Genomic DNA, 23,298 nt, shown 5'->3' with positions numbered 1-23,298 from the left:
CTGCAGCAGGTCCCCGGTCAGCAGTGTCTCACTTTGCTCCTCTTTCCTCGACACTGCTGGTGTGGAGTGGCAGCTGTGCCCTGTGCCAGCTGGCACTTGGGCACCTTTTGGGCAGTTTTGTTTCCCTGTGCCCTCCCATTCTTTCAGCACTTTTGTCTTTATACTCTGGGTGACCCTGCTGTCCCGGAGCCTGCCATGTGTGTCCTCATGCTGGAAAACCCTTCCTGCTATCAATCTGTGTTTTGGCCAGCCTTTTAAACTGCTTCCCCCATCCCAATCCCACAGAATAATTGTTACATCTTAGGGCCATGAGGGCACCACACAGAGGTGACCCGGGGCCAAGTGTAATGGGGTGCTGGACACAGTTTTCCCTCCTGGCCAGGAGTGAAGGTTCTGCCCGGATCCAGCTGCTCTGGAAGGGCCCGATGATCACTGGTGGTGACTTCTGACTGGTTTAGTTCCTAAAGAGGTCACTGCCAGAAGGGAGAGCCTGAGACCACTGAGCACTGGCTCTTGTGCCCTGGTGTTTGGTTCCCACATCCAGCCATCATTCCATGGCATGCCCAGCTGCATTCACGAACACCACCATGGTTTCTGGAAGTTAAGTTTACTGCAGGTTGTCACTGGCTGAACTTTCTGGGCTGTGCTGGCCGATGCTTCTGGACAGATGCATCCTGCAAAGGAGGTGCCGGAATCATGGCTGCACATGTTTTGTTGCAATGCCTTATCCGTGGCTTCTTTGCAAGCACAGGGTCTCCATTTAAGGGAAAACCAGCAACACACCAAAAACAGGGAAGAAAATCTCTCTGTGTCCAAATTTAAACCCTAAATTGAACGGTGGGAGCCAGTCTCCACTTGAAGGGAGCTTTTTTCCCATGGAGAGACAATTCCATTCAATGTGCACAAGTGATTAGTGCTCCCAGGGTGGCTCTGGGGCACCCACGCAGCAGTTCTGCTTTTGCCGGCGTTGTGCCATTCAGGGTTCAGCTCTCCCGGGGAGCTCTGCTGGGATCCTGTTTGGCTTTTGGAGCTGATGTGGTGTAGGTGGGAAGGGCTCAGTTGGCTGACATTTGCACCCGTTTTCCCTGCAAGGGAGAGAGCACCGCTTGGATACAGCCTGTTCTGACTGTGGGTTGTGAGATCCCCGGGATCCTGCAGCCTGTTTTGTGGGATCCACATTTTGTTCTGAGGCCCTGTTGTGTCCTGTGGCAGCTGAGCATCTGCCCGCAGGAGACTCGCTCCTCCTCCTCCTGGTAGACATTCAGGGACAAATGTACCCCATGCTCACCTGCTGTTAGGAGCCCTAATTGACATTCCAAGGAGGGAATTTGCCAGAGAAGCTCTGGCTGCCCCTGGAAATCCCTGGAAGTATCCAAGGCCAGGCTGGATGGGGCTTGGAGAAACCTTGGGCAGGGGAAGGTGTCCCTGCCCGTGGCTGGGGGTGGGATGAGATGGGATTGAACCTCCCTCCCAACCCAATCCTTCTGTGATTCTTTGAATTGAGGGATGAAAGCCTTGAGATGTGGTTTTGTGCCCCTTCCAAGCCTGTCTTGCCACCTCTTTATTCCATATTCACGTAGCTGAGTGGGGGGAAAGGAACAAACTTTCCTGCCTGACTCACTTGGAAGCTGTGCTGGCTTCAGCACCAGCCCCAGGCCATGTCCTTGGTGTGTTAAATCCCCTTTTGTCCAATTTTCAAATTTATTGCTATTTTTAGGCCTCTCTAGGTAGCCTGCAGGAATTTGGGATCTCAAACCTTAAAAAAAAAAAAAAAAAAAGAATCCTACATAAAAATTTTTGCAGAATATGCAGGAGATGAAACCAAGGGGTTTTGTGGGAATTAGATCAGGATGTACAGAGAAACCAGTCTAAAATTAGACAATCTTTCCAGTTGATTTTATTTTTTTACTATCTCAGGGAATTTTGTAGCTGGTTACTGTGTTCCATTATGTTCTGTAGGACGGCTGAACTCCAGAGAGCTGATACTTGGTTTTAAGTTGTGTAAAACTTTTTCACAAAATCCTTCCGTGGCTTAGAGGATGTGAGCCCAAAATGGAAAAGGACCGCACTGGGTCAGTCTCATGGATGCACCATCCAGCCCAGTGCCTTGTTCCCCAGATACCAACTGCTCAGGAAAAGAGAGACAGAGTATGGGCTGGGGGAATTTTCCTTCAGGGCATTTCTCCCTAAGCCAGCAGGTCAGAGATGGGATTCTTCCTGGGCAAGGAATGCATCCAAGGCTCCTGGGTTGACCTGTCCGCCATGGATTCTCTTTTCTGAAATCATTTTCTGCTTCTGCCTTCCACTGCATCCTGTTCACTCTCTGCAGAGCGCCTGTGGCCTTCCAGCCTGCTCTTTCAGCCCTCCTCAGCCATGGCTCTTCCAGGCAGAGCTGAAGCTCTGCTCCTCCAGAGGAATTCTGCCTGTAATCTGGAAAACATGGCTATTTCCAGCCTAGGTGGGATTCCTCATCAGATGGACACGGACCTTTAATCTGAGCTGTTTGACTCCGGGTGGAATCAAGGAAGGAAATAAAGAGTTGCCAACATTCAGTGACAATTCCTGGCCCAGGTTAGCGAGCAGCTAAAAGCAGGGTGTTACTGGTTGGCAGCTGCGCTTGGGCTCACTGGTTCCAGCCCCTGTGTACCCAATTCCCAAGGTCTCAGATGTAGCCTGAGCCACGTTCCCAATCCCCAGAAGCTGGGAATGGGATCCTCCTGAGGCTGGATCCCACTGAGGGGCAGTGGTCAGCTGTGACCCTGCTGAGCCTCCAGGCAAACCAGCCCCAAATATCTGTGCCTTCAGCCCCAGCCCCAGGGCAGGGAGGGCACGGAAGGGGTGGGAAGGGGCTGGGGGAAGCAGGAACCACTCGTTTTTGTGGCAGCCCGGGCTTGCAGCAGGGCAAACTGCTTGGGAATCCACATCTTGGGTCGTGGCGTGGCAGCTCAGAATGACCGGAGCCCTTGGGTGTCTGGGCCAAACGAGCTGTTTATAGCCTGGCTGGCTGGAAGTGGATTCGGTGAGGAAGGCTGGAAGAGAGAGCTTCGCTTCCAGGCTCAGAGGTCTTCCCTGCCCTGTCACCCAGATGGAGGAGATTAGATCAGGTATTTCCTAGTCGGGATAGTTCAAAGCAAGCAGCAGTCACTCCCTCCAGAGCACACAGCTCTGCCCCGATGTTGTCAGGGAAAGGAGCATGTGAAAATTGGTGTTTTGGTCTTCACTGGCAAATATTTTGATATCCTTTCAAAGGTCTTAATTTGTTTTTCTTCCTTAGCTCTCGGCCGGAGGCCAAGGGAAAGCAAATCACCAGTCCTGATATTTGATCTAGCTCCACTCAGGGATGTTTTTTTAAACAGTAGGACTTTGTCATTTATACATCTGAAGTGTATGTAACAACATTGGCAATAGCTGTATCCTCCGTAAAGCTGTACACACTGCGTGGTTCTAGTTCCAAGTATTTTGCACTTAAAAAAAATCACGGACAGGTTGTCCCAGCCGCTTGTTCGCTGGGCTGTGCTTCGGATGCAGTTTGCAGGAGTGCTCCTTCGCAGTGAAGTGCTCCATTGAAGTGTTCCTTTTCAGGGAGCTTCAGCGTGTGATGCTGTGCCTGGTTCTCATCCCTGCTGACAGGCGTTTCCCTGCTTCCTTAGGTTGTGTTCAGGTGAACTCCTCCCACGTGGGGTGTTTGGATTTCCAGCGGCTGTCCCCCATTTCTAGCCTCTCAGGAAGAATTGCCTCTTCTTGGCTCCAGCAAACAAAAAGTAACCCAACCCTGTATTTTAATTGAACTGGGAGGATTTTGATGGCACGTTGCCCTCGGTTTAACTCGAGCACAGTTCGGCTGCTTTTGTTAGTTCATGGTTAACTCAGCTCCTCTGGAAACTTCCTTCAGCTGGGTGGTCCGGTGGGATGAAGTCAGGGTAAATTTGGGGGTTCCTGGGTGCATCCTTTGGGAGCAGGGGCATCAAACACTGCAGCACCCAAGAACTGAGGGGATGGAAAGTGGGAGCTGGCCCCGGATCCGTGCGGGTGTCAGGAGCTACAGGCAGGGACCACACTGCGAGAGGCTTTGCTGGATTAGGGCTGGAGTCTCCCTCATGGAATTATGGACATCAGCACCCTTCAAAAGTCAGTGCTGGAGCCAGGGAGGAGCTGGTGGGGCGATTCCATTTTCAGCATTTCATGTCTCACAGCTCCAGGGCTGTGCTTTCCTGGCTGCTGCAGGACGCACTGTCCCCGTGTGCCCGTGATTTGCCTTTAGGGCATCTAAGGTGAGGAACCAGGTTCCCTGGGGAAGCACAGGGATGATCTTCCTGCAGGGGCCCACACTTTGGGTGGAAAACAGCTGGGGAATCAGTGAACCAAAGTGTTGCTCAGCCTCCGTGCCTAGAGCTGAGGTGACAGCGTAGTGACAGTGACAGGGAAGGAGCCGAGGGCAGTGCTGAGGTAACAGCCTGGGCTGCCTGCAGGTCTGGGGCGTTCAGACCCCTGGCACGGAGCACAGTGCATGCACAGCTCCTTCCCACATCCCAGGGTCTCCTGGGTGCCTTGTCTGTCCTTCCAGGGTGCCAAACTGCACTGCAAGGGCTCACCTCGATGAGCTCACAAAGGAACCCTGGGTCCAGATCCACTGAAATCCGTGCCCTAAGACCTTCCCAGGGATTGTTGCCCAGACACCTGTGACTGTGATTCATCCTTTCGTGATAAGACTGGAGTTTTTTGCCAGGAGAAGTATCTGGAGGTCTGGCCTAATCCCTTTTTGGCGGGGGCAAATTTGGTTCCAGAGAACCATGGCCCAAACCTGCTTGCTTATCATACTACCCTGAGCAGCTTTAATGACACGTGCAAGGGTTTGATTATTTTGGTTTTTTCTAAATTTAAGTTCTTAAAAATGTCGACTCTTTCAGGCATCTCAAGAGCTGCTGCCCCAGTGCTGTGAGTGCACAGAAGCAGGGATCAAACCATTTCTTCCCACTCAGGTTCCAGCTGCAGTTTAGGATTTATCTTTGCTTCCCGACGTGACCGTGCAGGAAGGATTCAATTTGGATTTGCAGCAAGCCATACCTTGACCATCGAATGATGGCAGAGTCAGTACTGAAAAGAAAGGAAAAACACTTATCAGGCCAATCTTTTTCCACACAGGCGCTTCAAAGGGCCAGCAGTCAGATAAAAGCATGCAAACCATCAGGCTGCTGGCCCAATTGAAATGTATTCTGCGGTGCTTGCCTCAGGAGCAGCCAGACAGGTTGTGTGCAATCACTCTTGCTGAGTGTGAGCATCTGACTGCTCTGTTGCTCAACAGGACAGGGAACAAAGGATGTGCATTGGCTTGGAGGGAGCCCCTTCCAAGAAAACCCCCCACTCAGCTGTACTCTTAATTTAATGGTTCGTTTAGAAAGTTTTAACCACGAGGAACTGTTTATATTTATGGAAGTAAGACTTTTCCTACTAAACCAGCCCCCAAGTGCCCATTGAAGCAGTGCTGCTGGTGGGGCAGGAGAAGGTGTTTCACCGAGGCCTGTCTCAGTGTCTGCGGCAGGGCTGGTGCTGGGAAGTGCAGCTCTTGCAGGCACTCTGAGTGTGCCCAGTCATGAACCAGCGTTGGGCAAGGCCCGTCCCATCCTGTGGTTTCTTCCAGCAGAGGCCAGTACCAGGTATGTTCAACGTGGGGACACTTGGAACCTGCCCCAAAACTCCTCCCCTGATTTTTTCTAGCTGAATGTAGACATTGTTCCTAAAGCAAAGGTTGGGTGGTTTTTTTTTTTTCTGTTTATCTTTTAAATTTAGCAGAAGTGATTTAACTGATGTGGCTGCAGCAGGCATGCAGAGGGATGAGTACCACGTGAGCCTATGCAAAAGCTGCAGCACCAGGTGCATTAGCCTGATGGAGCTTTTGCATTACAGTTTTATTCCCCGCTGCTTTGTTTTGCCTGAAACCCAGTGTTCACGTGAAGAAAAACCCCTATGTTTAAGTGGGTTGCTAATGCTTCCAGTAGCACTTTACCCACTTGGTCCAGCAGTTCAGTTGCTCTCTGCACTTGATGGGGCTGTGATAACTCATTGCACTTCATTGCTCTGGGATGCTGGTAGGGCTGCCCTGGCACGTGGCCTTGTGGGTGACAATGGCACCATTCAGGACCTCTGTGGCACTGGGCATTCCACCTCTCCGTCCTCCTTCCCCGCAGGGCTGTCTGCTGAGCCTCCTTTCATCACCCCAGGGACACTGTAGGCGCTGCCAGTGTAAGGAATGGTGCTGTTCCTCCAAGCCCCTCGGCAGTGCCAGGGATCCCAGATCCCCGGGGGAAGCTCTGCTGCTGCTTCCCACATCTCCCCATGCCAGCACAGTCCCAGAGCCCGTTCAGTTCCCTTGCTCAGCCCCTGGTCTCCGCGTGCCTTTCTCCCTGCTTGCCACAGAGTGACCTTCAGCCGAGCAGTGAGACCCCCGTGTTCACCAAGCCCTGCCGTGGTTTGTTGCCGGCCAGGGGCGGTGTCCCCCCCAGCCCCAGCAGGTTTCTGTGGGATCACAGCACTAAACCTCTGTGCTTTGTGCGCAGCCCTGAGCTGAGCGTGTCCAGGCTCCCGGAGCAGATGGCAGCAGCTGCCTGGAGCTTTCCCTCTGCTGGGAGGGGAACGAGCTGACACTGCAGCAGCAGCAGCTCAGGGCAGGGAGCTGTGCACTGGATGCCCTGAGCCCTCCTAACCCCAGTTAGGATCCTCCCCCCCGGGGCAGGCTTGGGGCACACCAGGCTCCCTCAATGGGAGCTGGATAACCGGGGGGGCAGAGCGATCCTGGCTGTGAACTGCTCACACCCTGCTCCTGCCGGAGGCCTTGGAAGAATGGGCTGCCCACCAGTGTCTGATAAGGGGCGTTCAGGAGTGGGAAAGGGAGTGCAGGGAGCAGAGGGAGATAGGAGCAGGGCTGTAGCATTACACTGAAAAGATCTTTTGAGCAGGCCAGCCCGTCATTTGCGTTGTGGTCAAGGTTGTGGGGATCTTTGCAAAATGTGCTACGGTTTAACCTTATGAGCAGGTGTAACAAATGTATTTACTCTGAGTTCTCCATCCTTGAGGGTTTTTTATAATTCTTTTTAATGAGCTGATATGCTCCTATATTAGTTACAGAGTATAAGCCCCATTTATTGACAAGGAAACTGAGGCAATTAAAACAACGTCTCACCAAGGTCATCTGGAAAGGCTGTAGCCTTACAAATCCTATCTCCCTCAAGTTGGTGGGCTGTTCTAGCAGTTCTTTGTTTTCTTAAATCAGCTCATTTTAACTGGAGCGTGAGATAGGCTTCCTAAAAGTTACATCAGCTAAGGTTCTGGAACTAACTGTGCGCTTTTGGTAGAGCAGAGATTCATGGAATCACAGAATTATTTGGGTGGGAGGGACCTTTAAGTTCATCCATTGCTACCCCCTGCCATGTGCAGGGACACCTTCCACTGTCCCAGGCTGCTCCAAGTCCTGTCCAGCCTAGCCTTGAACACTGCCATGTTCCTCCCCAATATCCCAGCTGACCCTGCTGTGTGTCAGTGTGAAGTGGGGCCCGGGAAACAGTGGTTCCATGGGAAGGATGATCCCAGTGCTGGCAGGGGTTTGGTTCAGCCCCACTTGCAGGTGTCTGTGCTGGCAGAGGGGCAGTGCCCTGGCACAGGGGCTCAGGGGAGGAAGCTGCACCATCCAGCCTTTCACGGCACAGTGCGAAACTCTGCCTGTGGCAGGGCTGGTAAACACAGCTCTGCCTCCCCTTTGCCAGATATTCCTCCTTTGCACAGAATGAGGAGGTAATTGGCTTCCCAAAACCAGGAGTGTTGGAACAGCAGCATCCACGTGCGGCGGCTGTGGAAGCTGCTCTGGGTGGGGACAGGGCTGTGCTTCCAGGAAACCCTGCTCAGCAGCTCATCCGCACGTGGAGGAGCAGAGCGGCGCTGGCCTGGCCAGAGCAGCCTGTCTGTCGCTGTGTGCTGCATGAAGTCACCAGATGGACCAGCAGAACTGCGCTCAGTGAGCGGGGAAGGAAGTGCTTATTCTTCCAGCTGGACTCCAAGGGTCCCTTGGGAAGCGGTGTTTATAAAGAACGGGCCCATCCATTGCAAATTAATGCCTTGAAAGTTAGTCAGCCCTGCCCCTGCCCCTGAGCTCTTGAGTCTGGCCCTTGCTCCGCAGGAGGAGGGTTTCACACTGAGCTGATGGAGGGTTTCTTTGTTTCCACAGAGCTGCTCTTGGATACAAAGAAAACTGGTGCTTGAGCCAACATCTGGAAGCTTGTTTTCTCTCCAAATAAATACCCCGTTCTGCTACCTCTTCTTAGAGACTCATCTTCTTTCTTTCTTTCTTTCTTTCTTTCTTTTTTTCTGTTAAAGTTGTGAATCAAGACTAGCTGCTCTTGCAGGAGAGGTAGAGGTTGAAATTCCTGTTGTTTTTGGCCGTGTTTCTCACTTCTTTGCATCCTCTTCACTCAAGTACCTAAAATGTTTGTTTCCAAGCTTTTGTTTACAGGGTTTGGCTTTTGTTTGTCCTCCAAAATCTGCCACAGATGTGCCTGTAGATACCGAGGTGGTGGTGGGCATCCTCCTGGGGGGGATTAGCCTTGTAGCAGGGGGCAGGCTGAGTGACAGCCATCAAAAGCCCAATTCAGTGGGGTTTTCTCCTGTCTTGCTCAAACTGGCTGTGTTCCTGTCTCCTCTGATCCTTGCACAGCAAGTTCTAGGGGACCAGGAAGGGTCTGTGGGGTTTGGTGGGGAAATATCACATGGCCCATCATTACAGTTTGTGATGAGAACAGAAATAATCTCAACCACGTTAACCTGTCAGGAGGGAAAAAAACAAAACAAGAACCTTCGTGGTTACGTAATTTTCAAAGGTCGGCCTTGGGGTGTCTGAAATGTGTCTTCAGCTGTAGGTGCGAATGCACAATATCAATGTTTTCTCCTCAAAACGCGTAGGTTGGGCGCTGCTTTTCTCAACACTGCCAGTTTTTGCTACCATATGTTCTTCTTTTGCGAAACCTTTAGCACTGTTAACTTGGCTTAATGTAAACAGATGATGCTGCATCTTACACTCCAAATTGCCAAGGCCGTGGAGGCGCCACCTGGAGCGGTGCACGTGTGGCTGGTCTTTCCTAACCTGTGCTGGAAGCTCTGCCTCCACCCCACCTTTTCCTCCAGTTGTTTGTCTCCAGAAGGAAGGAATCTTGTCTTAGATGCCCCAAAGGCGAAGGATGGACCCACAGGGGCTCCTGCAGCAGTCGGGAAAGTGCAGCCCTGGAGTCGTGAGATGTTAAGGGTTGAAAATGCAGCTGTCCCCGTGAAGCTGCAGGGAAGTGCCTGGGACAGCTTCGCCCTTCTCTCCAAGGTGGAGAGCTCTTCCCTGCCTCAGGACAGCCCGTTGGTCACCACCCCACCTTTTCCTCCAGTTGTCTGTCTTAGCGAGGAGAAGAGACGAGGGGTTCCCACCGCCAGAAGAACCAGAGGCGTGAAGCACCGCGGTGCCCGCGGCTCTCGGCCCAGCTCTCCCCTGACCCCGTGTCTCTCTCCCGAGCAGGACGTGAACGCGGGCGAGGGCAGCGAGTTCACGGACAGCGGCATCGAGGGCGCGGCCACGGACACGGAGCTGCTGTCGCGGCGCTCCAACGCCACCACGGCCAGCTACTCGCCGCCCGCCGGCCGCGCCTTCATCGGCAGCGACAGCGGCAGCAGCTCGGCGGGCGACGGCCTGCGCCAGGGCGTCTACGAGAACTTCCGCCGCGAGCTGGAGATGAGCACGGCCAACAGCGAGCCCCTGGAGGAGGCGGGCTCGGCCCTGAGCGACGAGCAGAGCAGCGGCACCCTCAGCTCCCCCGGGCAGTCCGACATCCTGCTGAGCGCCGCGCAGGGCACCGTGCGCAAGGCCGGCGCCCTGGCCGTCAAAAACTTCCTGGTGCACAAGAAGAACAAGAAGGTGGAGTCGGCCACGCGCAGGAAGTGGAAGCACTACTGGGTGTCCCTGAAAGGTACGGAGGAACTGGGCAGGGGTGTGTCCTGTGGCGTGGCCAAACCAGGGGCCTGGGCTCATGGCAGAAGGTGCCATGTGTCATTGGGGTGAAGTGCGGGCGAGCGGCCCTGCTGTTTTCCGGAGGTTTTACCTGGCGGTTGCTGACGTGCTCAGTGATGGCACGGGTGTAGTCCAAGACGCCGCAGTGGGGTTCATGCCTTGCTTGGAGCCCTGCTGGCACCACCCAGGGAGGCTTCCCTGGGCACTGGGTGTTCCCTTGGAGAAGCTGATGGTGATGGCAGTGGCTGGCATTCACACAGGGTCTCTGCCGTGCTCTGCATCTCTCTTGTACCTCTCCTTCCCTGAGAGGTGCTTCATGAGCATAAATACTCAGGGTTGCAGCACGTTTCCAGGGTGGGCAGGAAGCTGTGGTTGGTCATCAAGGCTCACACGTGGCTCTGGCTGTGTCACCCACTCCGTGGTGGGCACCCCGGGCCACAGACCCTCTTCTCCCCGGGTTGTTGCAGTTACTGCTGGGCACACGCTCATAAACTCATCCTCACGTGCTTCATCAGCAGGGAAACGGGAAGCCAGAGCTTTGGGACAGGCCTCCCTCTCCTCTGTGGTGGCCGGAGCCAGCAGAGGCAGAGCCGTGTCTCCTGCTCTAGGGGGGTCACCCGAAATGCTCCGTTTTAATTTGCAGTGCTCTTTTAAAACCAACAGCAAAGAGCCAGCTCTGCCTTGGGGTGGCTGGAGAGCTGGGGAAGTGGAAGAGGAGGGAGGCGAGGGGCAGCCCTGGTCTCCTGGGAAGGGGGCAGGAAGGATCTTGGCATGAGGAGCCGGCAAACAAAGGGCCATCTGGGAGAAGAAAGGGGAAGGATGAGCAGGGGAGTGATGTTGTTTTGAAGTGCTTTGGCTCAAGTGGAGTGTTAACTGCTTGGATTGCTGTGCCCTGGTACTGGCGGTGTTTAACCGAGGCTTTGAAGTGAACAGCTGCCATTGTTCGGCTGCAAATTGTTTTCTGAGAGGCTGGGTACCGGAGCATCCCTTTCCAGTGACACAGCAACTATGTGCCAGCCTGTAAACAATTGGAGATAGTGTGGGAAGGTGGGAGAGGAGGAGACCCTTTTCTTTTTGGACTCTCCCAAATTGCACCCTTGCTCTATACTTTGTTTTCCTTCCCCGGGAGGATTGTGAAGATTATTTTCTAACACCGAGCAGGTTGTTTGCTGTCCCCAGCTAAGTTTTTTTGTCCGGCAGTCTTTCAGCAAGAACAGCTCATCCCAGCCCATTTTAATTCCAGTTACTGTCTGCATCCAGTAATTAAATGGCTTGATCTTTGCCTTGCAGGGACTGTAGCAGCAGCTGCAGAGGCTGAGGCTGGCCCATGCCCGGGGGCTGTCTGCTCCCAGGGCTGGTTGTCACCCTCAGGGGACCAGGATCTCACACCTGCATCTTCCCTGCCATGGGGTGGCCATGGGTGACCCCAGATTTCCGATGTTTCTCATCAGGGAGTGTATTTTACTGCCCATGACGTTCAGTTTTGGCAATCCTAGGGGAGAACAAAACGGCGCTGGGTCAGGGTTCCCATGGTGTGCCCTGCAGCTCGGGCTGTGCCTGCCTGGCACCCAAACCAGCAGGGCATTTTCACGTGCTGCTCGCTGTCCCCTGCAGGCTGCACGTTGTTCTTCTACGAGACGGACGGCAGGTCTGGCATCGACCACAACAGCATCCCCAAGCACGCGGTGTGGGTGGAGAACAGCATCGTGCAGGCCGTGCCCGAGCACCCCAAAAAGGACTTCGTCTTCTGCCTCAGCAACTCCCTCGGGGACGCTTTCCTCTTCCAGGTGGGTTTTGGCAAAGGTTTTTTCTGTCTCCCGGCGAGGAGGGTGTCCTAGCTCTGGTTGAATCCTGCCGGCTCCAGTAGGTTTGGGGTTTTCCTCTGGCAACACTGGAGGAAGGACGTGGTTTGGGCATCATCAGTGTCAAATCTGCTTTGCCCCTCTGTCCTTCACGTCTTCCCTGGGAAGGGGATGTGTATTTTGGCACCTGGAGACCTTCCTCCAGGTGAGAGGGAATCACAGAGCCACAGAGTGGTCTGGGTTGGAGAGGACCTTAAAGATCCTCTTGTTCCACCCCGTGCCATGGGCAGGGACACCTCCCACTATCCCAGGCTGCTCCAAGGCCCAGTGTCCAACCTGGCCTTGGGCACTGCCAGGGATCCAGGGGCAGCCACAGCTGCTCTGGGCACCCTGTGCCAGGGCCTGCCCACCCTCCCAGCCAGGAATTCCTTCCCAATATCCCATCTCTCCCTGCCCTCTGGCAGCGGGAAGCCATTCCCTGTGTCCTGTCCCTCCATGTCTTTCCAAAGAATCCCTCTCTGTCTTTCTTGTGGGCTCCCAGACTGGAAAGTCCCAGTGAGGTCACCCCAAAGCTTCTCTCCCCTAAGAGCCCGGTGTCATTATGCCACGGGTAGTTTTTTTTATGCAGGGAAGGAGCAAAACTGAGGCTTTTCAAGCAAAACTCAGTAATTTCTGTTGGCAGAAATGTTCTGTGATGTGTCCCTTCTGCCATGGAAGCAGAGGAGGAGGAGGGGATGCCCTCAGAGCAGTGGCCCTTGGCTGTCTGTGCCCCTCAGCCAGCACAGAGCTGCAGAAACAGGTTTGGCAAGCAGGGGCCCAGCCCTGCAGGAGGCTGTTTGTGTGCTGTGGGAGAGGAAGCGGGGCTGGTTGTGATCCCACACATCCTGGACTGCCCACAGCCCTGCAGCCATCCCATCCCACCCCTCCCACGGCGCTCAGGCAGCTCTGGCTGTGCCCACAGACACCCAGCCCTGGCACATGGCACATGGCACACGTGTGTGCCAGCAGCTCACAGCAACCTGTGACACCACGGACGTGTGTCAGCTGTGTGCAGCCTCTGTGTGTGGCCCTTTCCCTGAGAGGGGCCGTGATTCCCATCGCCTGCTCATCTGCCAGCTCCTAAAATCCACTCCTGAGCCTTTTTTCCCCTCCCTCTCCCCAGGAAACCAGAAGGAAAAATGAATCTAATGGTATACAGATAGTACTTTGAAATTCAGTGAGATAACAAACGCTGTAAGGATTTTGCTAGGAATTAACAAACACATGATCTCGTTCTAAGTCCAGTGCTGATCTCTCCTCTGCTGGGGATGAGGTTTCACCACCTGACTGCGGGCAAAGTGTCTCCTGTTCTGGCAGATAATTCCTGTCTTTCCAGCAGACATTGCTCAGCAGGAGGGACTTCCCAGTGTCTTCAGCAGAGGAATGAGAGCTTGCTGGTGGTACTGCCTGGGCAGAGAGCCTGACCAGTTTCAGCCATGCCCTGTGTCCCGTGCCAGCTGCAGGCAAGGGAATTGGGAAGGAGGAGCTCAGTCCTTCTGGAGCAGATCCTGTTTGTGCTTAGGGCTTTTAGAGTGAGGAAAGTGGTGTCATTCTGGGACACGTGTGTCCCACTTGCTTCAGCACCACCAAAGCTTGGGGGGCATCAGTCTGAAGCCCAGCTGGGCTTCTCTGGGAAGCTCTCCTTAGCTTTATCCTTGGCTGGTGGTTGTGACCTCAGCCAGGATGACCTTCCTCATCTTCCCCAGCACATGGAGAAGTCATGCTGGGCTGTCTATTAATAGATCAGGCATCATCAGAAAGTTTAATTAGAACAAGGTGGTTTGGCACCTTGCTACTTTTCCAGCCAGGAGCCAAATACCAGTGTGATTATTGCCACAGGCTGACACTCACAGAAAGTCCTCTGCAACCCTGAGCTGGCTGGAAAGTTTTATGACCTACTGTGAAAAGGAATGGAGTTTAGTAAATGGCTTAAGAAGACTGACTTTTTGTTTTGAAAATCTGGAAGGAGGAATCTGGAAAGATTCTTCTTTGTGTGTCAAAAGCCTCTAATCAGAATAGTTCCCTTCTGGGAAAAAGTTCTGGTGTCCCGTGCTCCAGCCTGGTGGCTCACGGAGTGGTTTGGACTGGAAGGGACATTATAGATTATCCAGTTCCACGCCCTGCCACGGGCAGGGACACTTCCACCATTCCAGGTTGCTCCAACCTGCATTCCCTGCCTTAAGGAACTGGAGTTTAGGAATCATCGTTAAATGCCGAGCTAGAAATGGTGGCAGCACTGCTCTGAGCCAGGGAGGTAATTCCTGAGGCCTTGCTGGGAAGCCCCCCCAGCTGCAGAGCACAGATAGAGGTGTGATTCCGAGTGCTGAGTGCCTGGTGCCGAGTTAAAAATGGCCTGCTTAGGGATGATGGGGGGTTATTACTTCGGCAGGAGTAAGTGGATGTAAGGCTTTGAGTCTGGAGATCAAAGGAAAAGGAAACTCCCTGGAATTGCATTTGTTAATCTGCAATCAGTTTCAAAGAGGCTCCCGGCTTTTCCTTCCCTGTGCGCAGACGAGCAGCCAGACGGAGCTGGAGAACTGGATCACGGCGATCCACTCGGCCTGTGCCACGGCCGTGGCGCGGCAGCACCACAAGGAGGACACGGTCAAGCTGCTCAAAACTGAGATCAAAAAGCTGGAGCAGAAGATCGACATGGACGAGAAGATGAAGAAAATGGGGGAAATGCAGCTGTCCTCTGTGACAGACTCTAAGAAGAAGAAGACCATACTGGATCAGGTAAACTCTCGCTCGTGTGAAGGAAGTCTCCAGCGAGGGGTGAAGGCCTTTGGGAGGTTGGTGGGAGCAGGAGAGCTGTGCTGGCTGCCTCAGCTGCACCGTTTCTCCACTGAGGTCCAGCATGGGCTGGCTTCTGCTGGCCTCCAGGAGATTGGGAGAGCAGGAGGTTGGCTGAGGAGGCTGCCAGGCCATGGCCGGAGGATGCCTTGGGGAACAGCTGCTCACACACCAACAAACGCTGCTGCTGCTGCTGCTTTTAGTGTGCCAGAGGCTGCTGCTTCTGCTGGCAGCTGGGCTGAAGGAGCCCTGCCGGGTTTCTGCCTGTCACAAGGGCCTGCCTTGACCTGGTGGTGCATCCCTGGCTCCCCCTGGGCCCGCTCCTCCTGCCTTCAAGTGGACAGCGTGGCTGGGTTTCAGCAGCAGAGAGCCTCGAGCAGATGTCTCTCCCGCTGCTGCAGCAGCACCTTATTTTGGGAAGCTCAACATATGGCTCCTGCTTCCCTCATTTGGAGCTCCCGTAGCACGGCTGCCAAGTGTGCCTGTCGTGCAAAGCATGGGAAGTGGCTGGGGCTGAGCTAAAGGGATTTGTACCCCCTGGAAGCCCGTGAGAAGGGGAGAGAGGGGAGGGAGATGCTGAAGAGCTCCACTCAAGGCTGTCAGTCACAGGGAGAGGGCAGAGCAGTCTCCCTCTTTATGTAACTGAGTTTGTCTGGATGCTTTGAAACAGTTTCCTATAAGCTATTTGAATTATTTAAATAAGTCCTTCCGTAGGCTGATTACAGCACTCTTCCACTGATCAGATTAATTATCCCCAGTGTATGGCACTTTTTCAAGCTCTGTTGTTGCTCACAGCAAAGCTGCTGCTGCGGCTGCTGATTTGGGATGCCCTGTGCCTGGAGTTTGGTGTGGTTTGCTCTTCTGGTTCCGCAGATGCTCTTGATGCCCGAAAGAAGCCTCTTAAGGGACTGCTGAGCAGAGAATCCTGGAAATACAAAGAAAATTAAAAACGAAATTTTAATCCCCTTAATTAGCATTGTATCAAAGGAGCAGTTTGTCCCAGGAGGACACTTCTGCCATGAATGTAGGAAAAGTTGTTTTCCATCTAATGAAAACTCTTTTACTGTTTGCATCCTTTGGGGGGGCTGGGAGGGCAGGGGAATGTGGGAAAAGCGGGAATTGTTGGGTGAGATCGGCGTTGGGGAGAAGGGTGCGTTACTGGGAATCTTCTCAAGGCATTTACCGCCCTCTTCTCCCCCTCTCTCCCCTCACTGCTGAACCTCGTCCGCCGCAGATCTTCGTGTGGGAGCAGAACCTGGAGCAGTTCCAGATGGATCTGTTCCGGTACCGCTGTTACCTGGCCAGCCTGCAGGGCGGGGAGCTGCCCAACCCCAAGCGCCTGCTGGCCTTCGCCAGCCGCCCCACCAAGGTGGCCATGGGCCGCCTGGGCATCTTCTCCGTGTCCTCCTTCCACGCTCTGGTGAGTGCCGGGGCTGGGCTGGGCCTGCGGGGGAGCCTGCTCTCACTGGGGGTGGCTGAGGTGCCTGCTGCCCCCGCCTTGGCAAGAGCCGTCCTTGTCCTGCACGTGTCATTTTGAATTTCCACCACAAACAGGTTCTCCTGTTAGGAGAGCAGGGTCACCTCGAGTGTCCACAGCCTTGGGCTCGATGCACACGTGCTGTGGAGTCAGTGGGAGCCGTTCTGAGGCCCTCAGCATGTGCTGGCTGAGACCTTCTCAGGCATATCTGACTTCATTCCACGTGGATGAAACTACTGACCAGTCATTCCAGCTGGTCATCAACACCTGATGCTCCACGAGGCAGCAGCAATGTTCTTCTCTGCTACCCACGGTGTGGCAAATAATGACTGTTTAAATTTAAGTACTGTAACAACCCGGCTCTTAAAAGTACAGGGAGATGTTTTGCAAAGTGGCGGGGTTTTAATGAATTTAAATCAAGCTCTTGTAGGTTCGGCTTGGACTCCTGGAGGTTCACAGGAATAGCTGAGCTCCACTGTTGTCTTGTAGATGTCAGCTGTACCCTTCAGTTGAATGCAGAGCTGTAATTCAGTTAGGGGCGTTTTTATTCTTTCCTATATGAAAAGATTAGCGTCATCATCCTGCTAATTGCTGGTGGATTTATTATATTTTTTAAGTGGCGGGCTGTAATTTGCATTTATGCTTTTTTTTTTTTTTTTTTTTTTTTTTTTTGCATCAAGCAAAGCACTGAGTGTTAGCCTGAAAAACAGTCTGCCTCTTCATGCTGGCGTCTCTGGAGAGCCAAGGGAAAAAATGTGTTTTGAAAATGTTGTGTTGGAAGAGACACGTGTTCTCTTCTCCTCTCAGCAAACTCTCGTGTCCTCCTTTGCCCCCAGGAATGTGGGGAAATGCAGCCTCATGTTAGGAGCCCGAACTCAAATTTCAGGAAGGGAATTTGCCCAGAGCAGCTGTGGCTGCCCCTGGATCCCTGGAAGTGTCCAAGGACAGGTCGGACAGGGCTTGGAGTAACCTGGGACAGTGGAAGGAGTCCCTGCCCACGGCAGGGGTGGCGCTGGATGAGCTTTACGGTCCCCTCCATCCCAAATCATTCTGTGATTCCATGGCCCAAGTCTCCTGAAGATCTTCCCCAGTCCATTGATCCCAGGATGTGCTAGGTTATCCCAGGTGGCTCTGCAGAAATGTCCCAGGTACGACCACGAAGCCTCCCACAGTCCGGGCTGTGGCAGTGGAGATGTTGCTGTGGTGGTGAAGTTCTCCTTTTCCTTGGTGTCCCCGCGTTTCCCAGGGAGAGCCCCCATTGCTCACAGAGTTCCCTCCCGTGTGCAGCAGCCAGCCTTCTGTGCATCCCAGCTGTGGTTTGGGATGTGCTGCATCCAAGCAGGCAGGTCCTCGGCTGGGTAGCTGGGGGCATCACCCGGGGATGTGGGTGATCCCGCACGTGTGGCAGTGCCGTTCTGCCGGCCTGGGCTGTGGGAACGCAGCACTGAGGTGTTGCAGGAAGTGCAGGGCGGGGCTGTCTGTCTGTCTGTCTGTCTGTCTGACTGACTGTGCCTTCACTCCCGTTCATACCTGCCGTTCCCTACCGCTCCCTTTTTGGCAGGAGAGGAGCTCCTCTCCTCAGGCCACCTCCACGTGGGAAATCTCCTTGGACTCTGGGCTGAGCTCTTCAGCTCTGAGTGATGTCCCACAGAGCTTCCTCTCCTGGGAAACGCTCCCCACACGGCTGGGCTCAGGAAAGGCAAATGTCTCTCGTTGCCACGGGGCATTTTGCACGGCAGCTGACACGGCTCTGATGGGAAGGGTCATCTCAGCTCGCTTTTCCCCTTCCTGTGCCTGGCTCAGTCCTGCAGATGTCACTTATCTTTGAGGAAGTGCAGGTTTAAATGCCGTGAGCTCCCTGCAAGCCTTTATCTGGCCTTGCTGCACTTCTGAGGCAGCAGCAGGATGGCCAGACTGTTTCCACAGGAAAGAGAAAAGAGGAAGACCGAGTTTTTGGGAAGCAACAGATAAGTCTGGAAATCTCAGGTTTCACCCGTCCGGCTTTGAAACCTTGCTAGGAAAAGAAAAAATAAACGAAAAAACCCAGAGCCTTCACTGGTGCTGAAGTTTTGCTCTATGGTGATTAGGCTTCTTTAAAATATCTCCCCATCGAATGCCAGAAAATGATGTTGGTGGTGTGTCCTGTCCATTTCAATGTTTGATGCGGGGAGAAGCAAGTTAATCTGCAGCGAGAAGGCAGCAGCCTGGCAGCATCCCCGCTTTCCCAGCAGTGAGGAAGAACCCTTTGTTGCCATAGGATTTGCCTTTGTTCCCCCCCAGACCCCCAGTTAGGTGTGGGGTGTGGCGGGGCCGCTGCAGCTCCGGCGCTGAAGCCGTGTGGCGTTGGCAGGTGGCGGCTCGCACGGGGGAGTCGGGAGTGAGGAGGAGGACACAGGCCATGTCCAGGTCCGCCAGCAAGCGCAGGAGCAGGTTCTCTTCCCTCTGGGGGCTGGACACCACCTCGAAGAAGAAGCAGGGGAGGCCGAGCATCAACCAGGTAAGCAGGCGGAGGTTTGGGCTGGTGGGTTTGCCAGCGGGCACAAAGAGCCCCTGGCACAGTCGTCACATTCCTCATCCCCTTCAGAAAGCAGGGACTGGAGCTGCACAGCAGGGCACGGCAGCTCCCAGCCAAGGTGTGGCATTTGCCCTTCCTTTGGTTTTTCTTTCTCTTGTTGCGTTTCTGCTGCTTCTGCTTTTCCTGCAGGTGCCTTCCCTAATCTCGGGAGCAGTGATACAAGTTTGAAGAGAAACAAACCCCCAGCAATCCAGGCTTGTTTGGTTGTTTTTAATTTAAAATGATGAGTTTGTGTAATGCTTTAAACGTAGCTGAGTTTGGTGAAAACTTCCTAAAGCGACAAGAAGCTTTGCATTTAGTCGGGACACTCCCTGTTTTGCTTCAGATTCATAAAAAACCAGAAGTTTTGCTGTTCCCACTTAGTCACTGCCCAGATCGTTCTCTAGAAAACGTGTTCCGCTGTGGTAGGAAGGTGCTTCTCTGTTATTCCGTCCAAACATCCCTAATTACAGCTTTCACTTTTTGAGAGCCATACCTCATCTAATTGCGGGAAATGTGAGCCCTGCCTTTCTTTCTCTTCTCTCACTTCTTGTGGGGAGAAAGGCTGGGGACACACGTTGTTCTGTGCCCTGTGATTCCTTGTGCTGTCTGTTGAAGCAGCAGTGGGTGTTTGTTTTGTTCAGCAGAGGATGAATGCCGTGCAATTGTTCGGCTTGTTTGGAGCGAGACACTAAAAGTTCACCTGATATTTAGAGGCTGAGCTGGATTGCAGCTCCATGAGCACATCCCCAATTCCTTGTGCCCATGCTGCAGCATCCCCGTTGCTCTGTATTTACTTGCCCCAAATCCCTTGTCCTGAGCTGGGATCCTGCCTGTGCTGTGTTTTCAAACCTGTTTTTTTCCCCTGAGCTCTCCCTTTTGTTTTTCCTTTCAGTGGAGATAATCGCATTCTTCACGCTGCCTCCCCTGCTCCTGCCCCCCTCATTCCTCCACAGCACAGGCACGGAGAGGGGTTCTGCTCCAGGTTAAAGGAACGTCATTGTGGAGAGAGTTGTAGAAAGTGTGAACTTTTGAGAAAGTAGCAGAGTGTCTAAATGCAGTGCCTGAACACGTTTCCCTCACGTGTGCAAAGTGTTGCCTCTTGGAAACAACCAGCTGTAAATCCCTGAAAGGCGGAGCCCTTTTCCCATCCTGCCTGGTCCCTGCTTCATTTTAGCCAGGGAATAATTAACCAGCCCAGCAACTGGATCCTACAGCTGTGCTGATGTGGAGCTATAAAACTGAACAACTTTTCACGATTGGATTCTGCTGCAGCACCAACCCTGCCTGCCCATCTGATGCAGTCCTGTGCTGATCTGGGGTGGATGCTGCAAATATTCCTGTTGGGTCATTCCTCCTGCACGGGATCCTCTTGATTTTGGCTCTCTGGCTCATGCTGGGTTACCAGCTCCTGTTTCACTGGGGAAGGGTTACGCTGACTTGTGCTTCAATGTTTGCCGAGTACGTTTTTGGCAGCTGGGTCATTACAAAGCCAGCCCGAGGCAGAGCCCTCCTGAGCTGTCAGTGTTGGCAGAGGTGGGGAAGTGTTCATTTCCCACTTTCACTGGTGTGGAAACCCGGCAGAAAGAGAGGGAAAATTAGCCCAGCTCCGCCAAGGAAGTCAGGACAGGCCTCCAAGCAGAAGTGGCCTCTAATCTTCCTGTACCACCCCATCACCAGCTTGTCTTTCAGCTCACCTTCTCTTCCATCAAGCTGCTATTTTCCTTTTCTCCAGTGCATCTGCAGCAGAGGCAGGGAATGTTGGAGAGGTCCCCCAGTTCACTGCCCTGCAAACCTTGGTGGAGGGCCTGGGTGTGGACAGAGACTGCTGCAAAGGTGTGCCTGTGTCAGTAAAGCCACGCCTGTGCCCTGGAGGAGCGGGCCTAGCGAGGAGCTGGGGCTGGGGGACACAGGACAGCACTTCCCTGTATTCCCTGAGCCGACCTGGTGTTTGGGATCCCCCCTCTGCTGAAAACACCTCTTTGTTCTTGTGTTGTTTCTTTTTGGATGACAGGCTCAAGCAGAAAGAGGTTAGAGGGGCTGCTGGATGTGACTTACCCACCCTGAAGAAGGTTTTCCCCATCCCAAATTTCTACAACAGTGAAAATTTCCTGCAGGCAGTGTGTTTGGAGATGGATGTTTGTATTGCCCAGTTTGAATTCCGTGCTGGATGTTAGACAGGCTGTTCTGCCCGTGGCATGTGCTGCAGACGGGTTCGTGTTTTAAAGCACATTCCCTCTGTTGTTCCTCAGGTGTTTGGAGAAGGAGTCGATTCAGTGAAGAAATCTCTCGAAGGGATCTTCGATGACACAGTCCCGGATGGCAAGGTAAGACCCCAGCTCTCCAGCTGCCTCCTTCCCCCATGTCTGCAGCCAGGAATTTCAGAATAAATATGAAGATTTGCCGTTTCGCCATTTCTGAGCATTGGAGCAAGAGTTCTGTTGGCATTGGTTTGCCCAGAAACACTGCACATTTCAATTTTAAATTTAAATCTGCTTTCATCCCTACTATTTTTGTGTTACATTCCTAGCATTCCCAGTAGCCATAGGGTGAAATCCCAGGAGAAGCACACTGCAGCTGTGTGGGTGGCACAGGAGGCACACTCTATCCTGCTCAGACAAGCCTTCACCCTGGGCTTAGGAGCAAAATATCTTCTTTTCCAGAGGGCTCTGATACAGCACATAACGCACTGGTTATTGTTGGAGAGGGAGCTGTGTCGGGCTGGGATGGTCATGCTGGCTTTTGTCTCTTCAGAGGGAGAAAGAAGTGGCCCTGAGCAGTGTCCACCAGCACAACCCCGACTGCGACATTTGGGTCCACGAGTACTTCACGCCCTCGTGGTTCTGCCTGCCCAACAACCAGCCTGCCCTGACGGTCATCCGGCCTGGGGACACGTCCCGGGACGTGCTGGAAATGATCTGCAAGGTAAACCTGCCCTGGGGCAGCTGGGCCGGCAGTGCAGCCTCCTGAGCCAGTGCCTGGGCTGCCCTGCACCGGGACGCCGGGTGTGTGTCAGGTGAAGAACACAGATTGCGCCGCAGCGCTGAGGCCAGGGGCGCAGCAGAGCATTCCCAGTGCCTTTCCCGGGCTGGCTGTGCCTCTGCTGCTGCTTTTCACAGAGCCAGCCGTCCTCTGTCCCTCAGTGGGACACCCTCCCGGCCCCGGGGTGCCCCACGTTGTGGTGGTGCAGCCACCCTGGTGCCCCCAGCTCTGCGTCCCTCCCACAGCCCTTTCCCCCTCTGCCAGGCAGGTGAGGTGATCCCAGGAGCCAGGGGGCTGTTTCCTGGTGCCAGCCCTCCTTCCTTCCCTTCAGGCTGGCGCTGGGAGAACAGCAGCACCAGGAGTGGGAGAAGGTGCCAGTGTTTGCTGCCTGCACTGCAGGATCAGACCCGACCTCGTGTGGGTGGCAGGAGGGGACAGGGGAAAGCTTTTTTATCTACATTGGAGTTGGGGAGGGGGGGTGGAGAAAAACCACCTGGATTTCTTTGCCAGATGAAGTATCAAGAGGCATTGGGCCATTAAAAAGAGTTACATCTCTAAAGAGTTGGGAACTTTGACAAATTAAACACTGGCTTTCAGATCTGGCAGCTCCGTAACGTGTGTTCTCTGAGCCAGCGAGACCCAACTCCTGTCACGTGCTGCTCTGGAAAGCGAGTCTGCTTTGTACAGCAACAACAGCAGGAGAAAAGGAAACATTTATTACTGTTGAGAGCTGAACTTTGGGGACTTTCAGAACGTGTTGCATGTGCTTCCAAAGAGAGGGAAAGTGAGAGAAAGGCGTTTGTTTCCAGTAATTGTACGGTGCGCTCGTCTCTCTGCCAGGTGCGCTGCGGCTTGTGAAAGCTCTGCTTTGTGTTCAGCAGAGGATGACATTTTTGGAGGGAGACATAGCGGGGAAGCTGGATGACACGTTATTAGCAATGATTTATTTTCAGGATTTATGGTTTCCTTTGGGTGAGGATGGTTGCTCGTGGGCTGAATCCTTGGCTGGGGTGAGCTGGTGTAGCTCCGTGGTTTCAGCAGGTGCCTGCTGAGGGTCTGGTCTCTCACTGTGCTTTTGCTGTGGTGGGTGGGCATGTTTAAGGAGAAGGGGAGGTTGCTGAGTGTTTTTCCAAGAGCTATTATCTGTTTCTTTCCTTTCTGTGAGACTTTTCAGCCTGAAAAACACTGTTGAGATGCCTTTTTTTCGTAGCGTTTAATAATCAATCTCTTTCTTCTGTCTCCTGCATTCAGCTCATTTTCCCCCCTTTAATATCTGATCCACATCATTTCACATCAGTTTGCCATCTGCCATCTGAGAACCAGTCAAGTTCTGGTACAGTAAACATTTCAAGCTCTACGTTTCATATAAACCTCCTCATGTTTGTAGATGTGGTTAAATCTGTGCTGCTAAACGGAGCTTCTGATTCTTCTGTTGGAGAACATTAAATGCACTAAAGCGATTGTGGAAAATGTGTTCTTATGCTAACATCGCTGCTTGTTATTGTACAGCGAGTTAGGCTTTGGAGGATGCTTTGTGACATTTTTATGATTCAAGATTGGTGGGAGGAGTGTTTAAAGCATTTTCAAAGTGGTTTCTCAAAGATTTCTCCTAAGATGT

General features: G+C 53.3%; 1 protein-coding gene across 1 annotated transcript in view; it reads left to right on the top strand.

Moving 5' to 3' along the window:
- Positions 1 to 23,298, top strand: part of TIAM1 (TIAM Rac1 associated GEF 1) — a 133,113-nt gene that overhangs the window by 70,281 nt on the left and 39,534 nt on the right. Inside the window, exons 5-11 of the mRNA XM_066207232.1 lie at positions 9,545 to 9,992; positions 11,648 to 11,820; positions 14,386 to 14,610; positions 15,902 to 16,087; positions 18,495 to 18,641; positions 20,951 to 21,025; positions 21,453 to 21,623. Coding sequence (XP_066063329.1) covers positions 9,545 to 9,992; positions 11,648 to 11,820; positions 14,386 to 14,610; positions 15,902 to 16,087; positions 18,495 to 18,641; positions 20,951 to 21,025; positions 21,453 to 21,623 — 1,425 coding nt within the window. The remainder of the gene's footprint in view (positions 1 to 9,544; positions 9,993 to 11,647; positions 11,821 to 14,385; positions 14,611 to 15,901; positions 16,088 to 18,494; positions 18,642 to 20,950; positions 21,026 to 21,452; positions 21,624 to 23,298) is intronic.

This window comes from Chamaea fasciata, unplaced genomic scaffold (genome assembly GCF_029207755.1).
Source record: "Chamaea fasciata isolate MVZ Bird 193981 ecotype frontalis unplaced genomic scaffold, bChaFas1.0.hap1 SCAF_2, whole genome shotgun sequence".
Lineage (NCBI taxonomy): Eukaryota > Metazoa > Chordata > Aves > Passeriformes > Sylviidae > Chamaea > Chamaea fasciata.
This window is presented reverse-complemented; position numbering and strand designations above follow the sequence as displayed.